Genomic DNA, 13,828 nt, shown 5'->3' on the forward strand with positions numbered 1-13,828 from the left:
TGGCAAATATTTGGGCTGTCTTTAGTTGACCTTTTGGCAGGAAGTCATTAATTCACTTTGGAGGGAGATAGGTTATTTGTCATATTTATCATCAGGCTCAATTTTCCCCTATCTTATATTTTAGGGAGGAAATAATGCTGGCCATACAGTTGTTGTGGATTCTGTGGAATATGATTTTCATCTCTTACCCAGTGGCATAATTAATCCAAATGTCACTGCATTCATTGGTAAGTATATAAACTGAACTGCATGGAGATTCCCCCCCACCAGTTGATAATGGCATTTATTTTTTATCGTCAAAATTGATTTCATCTCTCACTGACCAGATGGTTCATTGATCTCTTATTAATTTTGACCTTGATACCTTCTGGAATATACATGACTTTGGCTATTTGTCACTGTAAGGTCTTTTAACAGTAATACTTTTTGGAATGATTACTTTGCATTCATCTTTGCTCACTGACAATCTTAATTCTGTAAAGAAGTGTTAGGTCATTCAATCAGTTTTCCAAATACTTTTTTTCCCCAAATACTTTCAACCATGACTCATAGTAAGAAATACGAGAGGTTCATGAATTTATTTTGAACCCTTACAACAAATGATGCAATCTGATCTTTTCTACTCTCCTTTTAATTTTTAAAAATCCTTATCACAACCTACTAACTTGATTTGTGACCACTAGTAGGGTGTGATTCCCTAACTTGAAAGATACTGATTTAGCGTGTACTGTGACCATGTTCCGTTTGCTTAAAATTACATAATTAGTTTCCTTCAAAAACATATTTCACTTTGTTTCCAAGAAATTTTCAACTTTATTGAGTATAATTCTAGCGTTTTATGTTCACTATATTATGTTCCATTATGTATTTAAATTATACTCCTATGTAAAACTTGGAATCGTTTCTGTGGTAACACCCTGGTAAATCAGAATGTCCTTTAAGTTACATATGTCTGAGTTATAATTATAGATGTTTACGGTTGGGATTTGTTGGTTTTCCTTTAGGAAATGGTGTGGTAATTCATCTACCTGGATTGTTTGAAGAAGCAGAGAAAAATGTTCAAAAAGGAAAAGGTATGAAAGAATGAGTCTACTTGGTAACCAGTTGTTCTTTGTAAAGTTTTATTAGGATCTTATGCCAGACAAACAACATGTTTGTCTTATACTTTAAAATTTCGGGCTACTATAGACAAATTTTTAATGTCAGTTTTTAAGTTTTATTCATTATAAATAGTGTTTTAAACAGAAGACCAACATCTTATGTCATTGTATTAAGTCCTGATTTTTTTACACATTGGTCATCTGCAAACTTTATCTTAAGGTAGCTAGAATTACAATATGTGGGTGGCAAAACTAGGAAATTCCTGAGTTTGCACACTGTCAGTCTTGTTTTCTAGAGGATCTGGAGCTCTCCTTTTGTTGCTACAACTCAGGGATAAAAGGGAATTTTTTTTTTCCCCATGCTACACAGATGTAAGGGGAATTGTTTAGGTCCCTCCTTCTAAATGAAGTAAATGCTGCTTTTATACAGTATATCCATGCCCACCTTCTTAAAATAAATAGTCCTGGATTCTTGCCTTTCCTGATCTCTTGGGTTTTCAGAGACGTGTTTACATTAACCTTGGCCATCTCATTAGGGTGTGAGGGGAATTTGATAATGCAAATCCAGGTTAAACATCTGTAATACAAAAATCTGAAATCCAAAATGCTCCCAAAATCTGAAACTTTTTGAACACAGACATGACACCACAAGTGGAAAGTTCCATACCCGACCTCATGCAACGAGTCACAGTCCAAACATAGGCACACAGTTTATTCAGTGTTTCCAGGGGAAAAAGGCCTTCTCCCCTTTCAGCTTCATATATCTTTTCCATGCACGCCCAGATTTCCCCACACAAGCGTGCCCACAGAGGGCAATAAAGTGGCATGTGTACTAGCTGGATGTGCCAACTGTGGTAATAAATGAAATATAGAATACAGATGGAGACTGGAAGCCTGCTTTGTTGTTGCTGCTGTTTGCCAGCTGATACAGATACTCTGGTGCTGCTGCTGTACTGCTTAGTTACCCTGAACACATTTTTTCCACTGTATTGGTGGTATGTCATATTTTTTACTGTTAAGTACTTGTGTGTGAATAAGTGTAAGGAAATGATTACTTATCAGTAGCATATAAATTCAGAGTCAAGAATGTTGGTGTTGGTAAACAACCACAGATGGAGGAGGAAGAGGAGGATGGAGGAGGAAGAGAAGGATGGAGGTAGAGGAAGAGGAGGAAGGAGGAGGAAGAGGAGGATGGAGGTAGAGGAGGCGGAGGAGGATGGAGGAAGAGAAGGAGGAGGAGGAGGAAACAAGCTTCGTTTCATGCACAAAATTATTTAAAATATTGTATAAAATTGCCTCAATTGATGTGTATAAGGTGTATATGAAACATAAATGAATTTCATGTATATATTTGAGCCCCACCCCCCAGAGATCTCATTATTTATATGCAGATATTCCAAAGTCCAAAAAAAATCTGAAATCTGAAATATTCTGGTATTTGGAATAAAGGAGACTCAACCTGTAATACATAATTGAGGAAAATCATTAGTATAGTTAGTTTCCCCTTGAATTAGCTCACATTTAAAACACTCAATCACTGTTATAGTATGTTCAGGTTTTTTATTTTTATTTATTTATTTTTTTTTTGGAGACGGAGTCTCTCTCTGTCACCCAGGCTACAGTGCAGTGCAGTGGCATGATCTCGGCTCACTGCAACTTCTGCTTCCTGGGTCCAAGTGATTCTCCTGCCTCAGCTTTCCGAGTAGCTGGGACTATAGGCACGTGCCACCATGCCCAGCTAATTTTTTGTATTTTTAGTAGAGAAGGGGTTTCACCATGTTAGCCAGGATGGTCTCGAACTGACTTCGTGATCCGCCTGCCTCGGCCTCTCAAAGTGCTGGGATTACAGTTGTGAGCCACCGCGCCCCACCCTGTTCAGGTTTAAAAGTAGCAATCTGTCCTCAAGTGTTCTTAACCACTAAATGTGATTTTACAGAACCCTGTCTTTGCTACCATCTCTTTTCTCCTTTCTGCATTTTTACCTGTGACCTAGTCTGTGATTTTTATATTGATGCTGCTCTCTGCTCTCATCTCCTTTAATAAGTTTGCCCTACTCCCTTTTTCCTTCTAGCCTATCGAACCCTGCTCTTTATCTACTGTACTGAATTTCTTGGTCCTATTTTCTTTATTATATCTCCTAAACTAACTTTAGAATACATGTTTGTATGTCAAAACAACCGTAGAGGGGGAGGCTTAATATTCCAGGTTTACCTTTTAGCACATTACCGAGGAGGTTCTCCTCCTTAATCTATAAGGAATATATTTTAAAAATAAATCTGCAGGTAAAAACAAATTTTTCGTTGTTAAAGATTAGTTTTGAAATGTTTGCAGCTTAGCAATTTGTCTTTAATATTGTCTTTAAAGAAAAATGTCGATTTGGATTCATTTGTTCATTCAAGCGTCTTTTTTTTTGGAGACACAGTCTTGCTCTGTCGTCTATGCTGGAGTGCAGTGGCGTGAACACAGTAGTGAGCCCCTAACTCCTGGGCTCAAGCAGTCCTCCTGCTTTGGCCTCCCAAGTAGCTGGGACCGTAGGCACATGCCACCATGCCTGGCTAGGTTTTTTAATTTTTGTTTTTTTTCTTTGTAGAGATGGGGTCTTTCTGTGTCAGTCAGGCTGGTCTCCAACTCCAGGCCTCAAGCAGTCCTCCTGTCCTGGCCACCCAAAGTGCTAGGATGATAGGCCACTGCTCTCAGCCAAAAATAACTTGTAAAACCACTTACTGGGTAACAGGCCCTGTGCTATGAAAGCTCACAGCCCCTCCTCTAGGTCTCCCACAGTTAAATGGGGAGACAGATATATCTCACAATTTACTGTAGTAAGTATAGTAATTGACAGTAGTACTTTAGAAGAATTAGTGAAAAAGTTTATTTTCTTTACTTTTTTTTTTTTTTTTTAAAAGATGGAGTCTTGCTCTGTTGCCAGGCTGGAGTGCAGTGGCACAGTCTCGGCTCACTGCAGTCTCTGTCTCCCGGGTTCAAGTGATTCTCCTGCCTCAGCCTCCCGAGTAGCTGAGATTACAGGCGCCCGCCACCACGTACCCAGCTAATTTTTGTATTTTTAGTAGAGACGGGGTTTCACCATGTTGGTCAGGATGGTCTCGATCTCCTGACCTCAGGTGATCCGCCCGTCTTGGCCTCCCAAAGTGCTGGGATTACAGGCGTAAGCTACCGCACCCAGCCCATATTTGTTATAACTATCTTTTGGGAAAGGATGCCATTCCTAAAATTAACTCCCTTCTGTCAAATTTCTCCCTGCTAGGTACCTAACCTCCCCTAGCAAATTTCTCCCTGCCAGGTACCTAACCTCCCCAGCGTGATGTTTTTCTACCATTTGCCTTTTGGATTGCTAGAAGTATTGTATGTGGATGTGACTGGTTTGAATTTGGAGCTTTTAGAGCAAGACATTTGGAAAGATAGCGTGTGAGTGAATTTATGTATGGAATCAATGACGTGAGAAAACTCCTGTTAGACATGATGTTTCCTATACAGAGGAAAAGACACAAACTTGATTGCTTCAGTAAAAAACACTTTTAGAGATTGTATTTCCTTTTTTGTGAGACAGCATCTCACTCCACCATCTACACTGGAGTGTAGTGACACAGTCTTGGCTCACTGCAACCTCTGCCTCCTGGGTTCAAGTGATTCTCGTGCCACAGCTACCTGAGTAGCTGGGATTAGATGCACCCACCACCACGCCCAGCTAATTTCATATTTTTGGTAGAGACAGGGTTTTACCATGTTTCCCAGGCTGGTCTCGAACCCCTGGCCTCAAGTGATCCACCTGCCTTGGCCTCTCACAGTGTTGGGATTACAGGCGTTAGCCACCACGCCTGCCCTAGACATATTTCTAAAGAAATTAAGATCTTAGGCTGAGGCGAGCGGATCATGAGGTCAGGAGATCGAGACCATCCTGGCTAACATGGTGAAACCCAGTCTCTACTAAAAATACAAAAAAAAAATTAGCCAGGTGTGGTGGCGGGTGCCTGTAGTCCCAACTACTTGGGAGGCTGAGGCAGGAGAATGGCAGTGAACCTGGGAGGTGGAGCTTGCAGTGAGCCGAGATCACACCACTGCACTCCAGCCTGGGTGACAGAGCGAGACTGTCTCAAAAAAAAAAAAGATATTAAGATTTTAAAACTGCTATACAAAATATTCAATTAAATATATCTTTTTCCCCTTTCTCTCTAGGACTAGAAGGCTGGGAAAAAAGGCTTATTATATCTGACAGAGCTCATATTGGTAAGGTGGATATATTGCATTTATTTTTAACTATCTTTTTATTAGAAATTTATCATATGAAAGTAGTAACTAATTTTGTCTTTTATTTTTATTTAGCGTAAATAGGATGGATTGTAGTAATTGAGTTCTAAATACAAAAAAGACTCATTAATTTTTTTTCTTTTTTAGCGAAGTCTAGGCTGAAATTTACCTGTTTGAAAAAAAGGTTAGCTAAGCAAATTTATAATACAAGCAGTATTTCATAAGACATCTCTAATTCTATTTAAAAATAAGCCACATCAAAATGCAAAGAACATTTATTTGTACACGTAATATTCTTTTAAAAATAAGTGTACCGTTTTGCAGATAGAGTGACTCTTTGTGCCTAAAATGTAATAGTTATTGCTTTTTAAGTGATTCAGATTTTGTTCAGACTAACCTAAATTTCAACCACTACCAATAAATTTGGGATTTTCTTCTCTGTTATTTTTCTCTTTCAGAACCAATGGAATTGTTAATTAGCAGTGACATGATTTAAGAGACAATAACCAGAAAAGAAATAAGTAAAAACCACGTAGGAAACTTCTCTGTGATTGATCTGCACTCTTAAATTGTATTTAAATATGCATGTGTCCTGTGGCAGTAGCTGCTCTAGCTTTAATACTGGCCTCTATTTAAAAGGCAGCCTCATCAAGATACTTACAGTATTTCTCAGCCAAGCACAGAAATCAAATAACGGTCCCTCCGGATAACAGCCACAGACTTGAATCCTATGTATAATCTTAGTAACCCAATAAGATAACTGATTTGAAGTAAACTCTATTGGATTAACATACAGCTTTTATATGAAACTGGCCGCTTCATTACATTGTTTGCCACAGGCTTCTTAATCTGTAAAGTCTGAAAAGAACAATTTTTTGTTTTTACTGAAAAACAGGTTTATGTTAATATTTGTTGTGCTGTATGTTGTCTATTAGTAGACTGGTTATCCTTGAATACAAAGACTTTGATAGCTGTTTGTTAGTGTAACTGGATAAAATGTGGAATACTTCTGTATTTAACATAAAGTAAGCTTGTGAGTAGTTTATATTTCACCTGATTATACTTACTATCAGTAAAACTTTTATTTAAAAGACACCTTTTTTATTTCCAGAATAATTAATGGCATAGATGCATAACTAAGACAAAAAACAAAGGAAACAAAGAAGCTTTGCAGTCCCAAATGATAACATGCAATTTGGATAAGGACAAAAGGGTTTTGTTTTGGTTTTCAGAAGAAGGAGGTTGTCATTTTTCTTGCCCATTTTAAGCTTCTGATTTTAAAAATATTTATATTTTGTTTGTTGGCTTATCTTAGAACTTGAATTTTAAACTTATATATCACTATTGTTCTATAATATAGGAAGCAATAGAGTGTTACTAATATTCTTTTTTTTAGACAGAGTCTCACTTTGTCACCCAGGCTGGAGTGCAGTGGGGTGATCTCAGCTCACTGCAACTTCTGCCTCCCGGGTTCAAGTGATTCTTCTGCCTCAGCCTCTTGAGTAGCTGGGATTACAGGTGTGCCACCATGCCCAGCTAATTTTTGTATTTTTAGTGGAGACAGGGTTTCACCTGTTGGTCAGGCTGGTCTTGAACTCCTGACCTCCGGTGACCTGCCCACCTTGGCCGCCCAAAGTGCTGGGATTACAGGCGTGAGCCACTGCATCCGGCCCTACTAATATTCTTTCTTACTGGCAGTCTCCTAGGTATATAAGGAAAAATATGTTTTTGTGAAGTACTTTTGTAGCATTTTTGTTTGCTTACACTTACTACTCATTAGCTTTATTTATTCTGTTACCAATAGGCATCTTTATCTTCTTTACCTTCATGATTTTATGTGTAGCTTTTTGGTATCCATTGTTCCTGTTGTGGATAAAGCAAGGTGCTGCATTAGATGATAAAAACCACTGCTTATCTTCAGAACTTTCCAATCGCTTTTTGTTATGTTGTCTGCTCTGTGAAATTCAGTATCTTAATCAGCATACCACAATTTAGGATTGCAAAACAGAATAATCCCTAACACCTACCGTTTGAATAACGTATAGCATCAGTGTATATAATTAGATAATTGGGCTATGTGCAGATATAAATATATGCTGATGATATCAGCCTGTTGGAAAAAGCGTAGTGTTAAGAGACATATCCCTGTTCCTGTCTGGATTCTCCATCTTCCTTCTTCATTGCAATTGCCTTGGGTCTGTCACTTAACAGTTCCATCCTTGGTACAACATAGAGGTTAAGCAAGTTACTTAATTACTTTAGACCACCAAAACAAAACAACAAAGTAGTAATGGGAAGGGTTCAAAAGGCCTAGAGTAAAAGGAAAGTAATGTGGTTTAACCATAATAAATGTAAATGAATATTATTATTTTATTTATAATTACATTTCTTTAATTATTTTTTCCCATAAATGTATGTCCTTAAAGGAAAGTATTTCTGACAGAGGACTGAGCCTGTAGAAGATAAGCTCAGACTAAAATTTAGGTGTTAGTAGTAATATGTGTAATAATGGATGTGTTGTGCTTTAAAATGTATATTACTAAAAGCCTATAAGGTTCACTTCCTAGGGTCCTTAAAAAGTCTTATAAGAAACATATTTTTTATTTTATTTTATTTTGTTTTATTATTTTTTTGAGACAGGGTCTCATTCTGTCACCCAGGCGGGAGTGCAGTGGCATGATCTTGGTTCACTACAACCTCCACCTCCTGGGTTCAAGCGATTCTCGTGCCTCAGCCTCCTGAGTAGCTGGGATTACAGGCATGTCCCACCATGTCCGGCTTATTTTTTTGTGTTTTTAGTAGAGACAGGGTTTTACCATGTTGGCCAGGCTGGTCTTGAACTCCTGACCTCAAATGATCCACCTGACTTGGCCTCCCAATTACAGGTGTGAGCCGCTGCCCGGCCAGAAACATGTATTTTAGTACAGTCAATTCTATAATAGTGAAAAGGAGTAAATAGTATCATTAAAAAATCAAATAACTAATCGGAAAATTGAGAATCGTTGCTGTGAAACCACTTCGATCTTTGCTTTAGAGACTCTCCCTGTCACCATGGCACTGAACGGACAGTTCTGTAAGCTCCATTGTAATTTAAGGCATTAGAATTCTCATTTCAGAACTAAATACAGGATCTGGCATATAGATGCTTCAGAATGTTCATTTATTTCCAAGGATTTTAAAAATTTTCCATAATATGAGATTCTGTATAAAAGTGTGCTGGGTGATATGGAGCGTAGTACAATGGAAAAAACTATAGGCTTTGAAATGGAGGGATCTGGGTCCAAATCTTGATTATGGATCCTCTGGCAAGTGATTTCCTTTCTGGTCATTAGTTCCCCAATCAGTAAAACATCTTACACAGGTTGTGTCCACAAAGGAAAGAATTTTATGTATTTTATTCATATATGTATACACCCAACAGCTAACTTAAGTGCTGTACTTGGTCAAGATGTACTGTTTTTACCCTGACAAATACTGCTCTGTAGTTTTCTTTAGTTTTGTTGTCTGTTCTTCAGTTTTAGTGCCTTCTATTTTTCTGAAAGAGTTATGTGTGAGGTTGGTAATATTTCTTCTTTAAATGTTTTATAGAAAATCTTTGTGAGGAAGTTTTTATGAATTCCATGAAGGTTATGAATTTTATTTCTTTAATAGATATCAGGATATTCAGATTTTTCTGTTTCTTGTGCCAGTTTTAGATATTTATGTTTTTTAAAGAAATGTGTTCATCTAACTTCTGAAATATTGGTAACTTTTTTAGTCTTCAGTAATGTCCCTCTTTTATTCCTGGTATCCATTTTATTGATTTTGTGGGTTTTTGATTTTTTTTCCCGAAAAATAACCATTTTCTCTATTTTCTGTTTCACTGGGTTCAGCTCTTTCTCTTCTTTCTACTTTCTTTGGTTTAAATTTGCTCGTTTTTGTAGTTCTTTAGAAACTTGGATCATGAACTCTCGACCAACTGACCTCCCTCCCTCCCTCCCTCTCTCTCTCCCCCTCCCTCCCTCTCTCCCTCCCTCTCTCCCTCCCTCCCTTCCTTTCTTCCTTCTTTGCTTCCTCTTTCTTTTCTAATGTAAGCATTTAAAATTACATGTGTTCCTCTAACACATGTAATTATGTTAGCTATATTCCACAAATATTATTTTTACAATCATTTCCATGCAGTTCAAAATAACATAATTTCTATTTTAACCTATAAGTTGAGTATGATGTTAATGTTTCCAAATATTGGAAGATTTTCATGATTTCTCTCTATTATTTATTTATAGTTTAATTTTATTGTGAACAGAGAATATGTATGATCCTAATCTTAGTTTGTTGAGACTTCTTTTATGGCTCAGGATGTGGTCTGTTTTGGATAATGTCTTCCTGCACTTAGAAAGAATATGTGCTCTGCTCTTGTTGAGTGGCGTGTTCTTTAAATGCCAATTAAATCAAATTGTTTGATAGTGTTGTTCAAATCCTATATCCCAACTGATTTTCTATGTGTATATTCTATCAGTTACTCAGAGGAGTGCTGAACCTCCAACAGTAATTGTGGATTTGTCTATTTCTTTTTTCAAGTCAGTCAGTTTTTCCTTCATGCACATTGAAGCTCTGTTAGGTACATGTATGTTTACAATTCTGATTTTGATGCATTGAACCTTTCCTCATTATGAAATATCCTCTTTGGTATTAACAACCATAGCTTTTTATGATCAACAGATTTCCCTGGTGCTGTTAGTAGGAAAGTTTTGATGCTGTATGTACTAATTAGTTACATTTCAGAAGCTAAATTTGTATTATGTGATTTAAAAGTATCTAATAAGCTATTATTGTTAATACCACAATATCCTCTTTATGGTAATATTCCTTATTCTGATATTTACTTTGATATTAATATAGCCACTAGAGTTGCCTTAAGATGACTGTTTGCATGGCGTATCGCTTTCCATCCTCTGATAATCCTTGCATATCTGTGTCTTTAGATCTATAATGTATTACTTATAGACAAAATGTAGTTGGGTCTTGCATTTTATTCATTGTGAAAATTTTATCCTTTAATTGGAATGTTTAGACTAGTTACTTTTACTATAGTTAATTATCACTATGGTTGGATTTATGTCTGCTCTTTGTTTTCTTTTTATTTGTTCTTTTCCTGCTTTCTTTTCTATTGAACATTTTTAATATTATCTCCACTGTTAACTTACTAGCTATACCTCTTGTTTTATGAATCTATGAATTTTGGTAGTTGCTCTAGGGGCTATAATATGCATCTTTTATGTTACTTGAGTTACCTTCAAATATTTCACTTAGAAGGTTTAAACAGTTGATTTTTTTAAGGAAACTTAAAAATTATTAAGTTGCCGGCCAGTTCTTTACATTAGCATACTACTGCAAGGACCTATTGCATTAACCTTTTGCCCTGTTCACTGAATCTCATAACTCAGTTTGTACTATAAGAGATGCTTATTCAGGGAAAATGGCCTGAGAAGTGGTTGAGACACTTAAAATTTAAATGTGAAATCCGGATTTGTTAGGTGTCTGTTCTTTTATTTAATATCTATGTATTAAATGCCTACTGTGTCAGGTATGGTGCTGAGCACTAAGGATTCAGCAGCAGAAAAAACCAAAAGCATCCCTTAATGGAGCATATCATGTATTAGTGAAAACAAATCATATCAATAGAAATATGTAATCGATGTAGCATGGCGTATAGTGCTCAGTTCTGAGGAGAAATAGTAACTCAGAGAAAGGAGCTAGGCAATGGCAGGCAGTTTGGAGGAGGAGGTAGGGGCCTACAATTGTATATAATGTGGCCAGGGAGGTTTCACTGAAAAGTGACAGTTGAGTAAAGACCTCAGGGAGATGTGAGAAAGCAAGCAAAGTGGCTGTCACATGTACCAAGTCTCCCACCAACCATAGTGTAACATTAATCATATTAATAAAACTTAACTATAATAGTAAATTAAAAATTTTAAAATCCTGTTAATAAACTTAACTAAAGGTGCACAGTTATGATGGTTTTTTTGTTTGCAATATCTAGGCTGTAGAAAGTGAAACAGATATTCTAAGGCTGTTCTTTCAAAACAGTAATAGTGGAGGCATTAATGCTCTATGCCATGATGAAGTCTTATGAAAGTAATTATTCTGATTACAGTAATTGCTTCCTGGGGCCTAGAAAAACCAAGGAAAGCATTAGTTCTATGACAAGGTACTAAATTAATTTCTGAAAAATATGGTTCACCTGCTTTCCATCATCCATTTATTTGTGGGTTGTCAGTTGCTTTTTAAATTTATTTGAGCATAGAAAACAAAATATTTACATTCAACTGTCTTTTTATTCAAAAGAAATGAGAATGGCGTACTCTAAGATCTCAATCTTGTCATAACTGATTTGTAAAATCAGGGTTTAAACAGACCTTACGAACTATTCTGGCCTCTCAAGTAACTGAGAAAGACTATTGCTTGGGCAATGAAATGGGAACATGATGATAAACTAACCCTTATAGCTCAAAATTATTGTTTACATAAAGAGTATTTTATTCTTTTTCATTGCTGTATAGTATCCCTTTATATGACCATTTCACACTTTTAAAAATCCATTCATTCTACCATTGATGAAAATTTGAGTTGTTTCCAATATTGGGATATTACAAATACTGTTACCCTGAGCATTCTTGTAGATAGATATCTTTTGGTGTGTAGTATACTGATATGGCTTTAAAGATGTTACTTTTATCTAACTGTGTGGTACTAAGACAGATATTGCTTACTAGATACTTTTAAATCACACATATTTAGCTTCTGAAATATAACTAATTAGTATGTACAGCATCAAAACTTTTCTACTAACACACCAGGGAAACCTGTTGATCATAAAAAGCTATGGTTGTTAACCTTGCCAAGCAAAGGGGGAGGACTGCCTTGATAGTTTTCGTAGTGTCTCAAAAGGAGGGAATTAGAGAAGAGTACATACATGGTTTTAGGGGCAGGGTTAATCAGAGGATGGGTTTAGATTGGGTTATCAGACTTTTCTAGCTTCACTATCTATAACTTCAATATCAGTCTTCTAATACTTCTAAATAGTTCTTTTACAGATGCTACCACTAATCCCAAGAACCTCATATCAGTCTTTCTGTTAAACATCTACACATTTCAACTTAATTATTTGGAAACAGTGCCATCGTTAGCAAAAAGAAGCTATGGTTAAATATGCTAAAAATCAGTAAATTGTACATCTTAAATGGATGAATTTTGTGGTGTATAAATTATATTCCCATAAAGCTGTTTAAAAACAAAACAGAAAACAAGAAGCCTTGGTTAGAAGTTCAGAGACCAAAATTCTAGTTCTGCCTCTTCTATAAACCATCTATTTATTGAGTCAGTAGATATTTGAGGACATGTTTGCACCGGAAATCAACTAGTAGGCTGAACTGACATGATCCTAATACTCTCAGAGCATTGGCAGGGGGGAGAGGGAGCACAAGTTATGTGTAGGTGTAGAAAGAGGCAGTATTTCATGCAGAAGTACATGCCTTGTAGCTGAGGGCTGCAAAGAATGCCAGTGTGGCCAGAGGGCAGTGAGGGTGGCAGAGCATGGTATAAGATGAAAGTGTAGACTGTGCAAGGAGGCCAGATAATAAAAAGAATTTTGTCTGTTTTTTAGAGCAGTGGAAAGCCGTGGAGTTTTCAGGGCAGGGGAGGTGTGAATGCTGTACTTGTGTCCTGGAAAGATGGCTTGGGCTGCCTGACAGCATTTGGATTAGAGATGTCTAAGAATGGAAAGACACACACACATTAGGAGACTGCAGTTTTGGTGAGAGGTGATGGAAGCTCGAGACTAGTGAGGAAAAGGGAGGTGTCAACATGAGCCCTAGATTCTTGGAGTCCAGAACTTGAAGAAAAAAGAGTATTTTTGTAAATTGACCTTTGTTAAATTTTAGGGCAAGATGTTTCAAAATTACCCTCTTAATGACTTATTTTTTAAAATAGTATAGACTGCAATAAATAAGAGTGAAAGATCAGACATTTTCATATTAATGTACTAGTTGGTGTTATAAACTTCTACCATTATCGCTTTTAAAAATGTGTTTATTATACTGAAATGAGGCTGAAGGGATTTATAACTTCACTAATTTGAAATGCAGTGGATTTTGCTTTTGTGTATTATCTTTGTTTCAACAACTGTGGTTTTATTTCCCCTCAGTATTTGATTTTCATCAAGCAGCTGATGGTATCCAGGAACAACAGAGACAAGAACAAGCAGGAAAAAAGTATGTGTGGGTTTTTTTTTTTTTTTTTTGGTACAGTTTAAGCATATGCAGACCCTTATATTTTAGTTCTAGACCAGAAGTTTAAGAAAAATAAGCATTGGAATATCCTGTTTTAGAGAAAATCAGTAGGATTATGGACATATACTTAGCAAGAAATAACATAAACAGAAAATAGTCATATGTAACTTTATTCACTGTAATGATCTGACCATA

The 13,828-nt window shown here is 36.5% G+C and overlaps 1 protein-coding gene across 1 annotated transcript in view; it reads left to right on the plus strand.

The window, feature by feature from the left end:
- ADSS2 (adenylosuccinate synthase 2) overlaps positions 1-13,828 on the plus strand; it is a 43,185-nt gene that overhangs the window by 13,782 nt on the left and 15,575 nt on the right. Inside the window, exons 2-5 of the mRNA XM_002809232.6 lie at positions 125-227; positions 1,005-1,073; positions 5,292-5,342; positions 13,549-13,615. Coding sequence (XP_002809278.1) covers positions 125-227; positions 1,005-1,073; positions 5,292-5,342; positions 13,549-13,615 — 290 coding nt within the window. The remainder of the gene's footprint in view (positions 1-124; positions 228-1,004; positions 1,074-5,291; positions 5,343-13,548; positions 13,616-13,828) is intronic.

Source organism: Pongo abelii, chromosome 1 (assembly GCF_028885655.2).
Source record: "Pongo abelii isolate AG06213 chromosome 1, NHGRI_mPonAbe1-v2.0_pri, whole genome shotgun sequence".
Lineage (NCBI taxonomy): Eukaryota > Metazoa > Chordata > Mammalia > Primates > Hominidae > Pongo > Pongo abelii.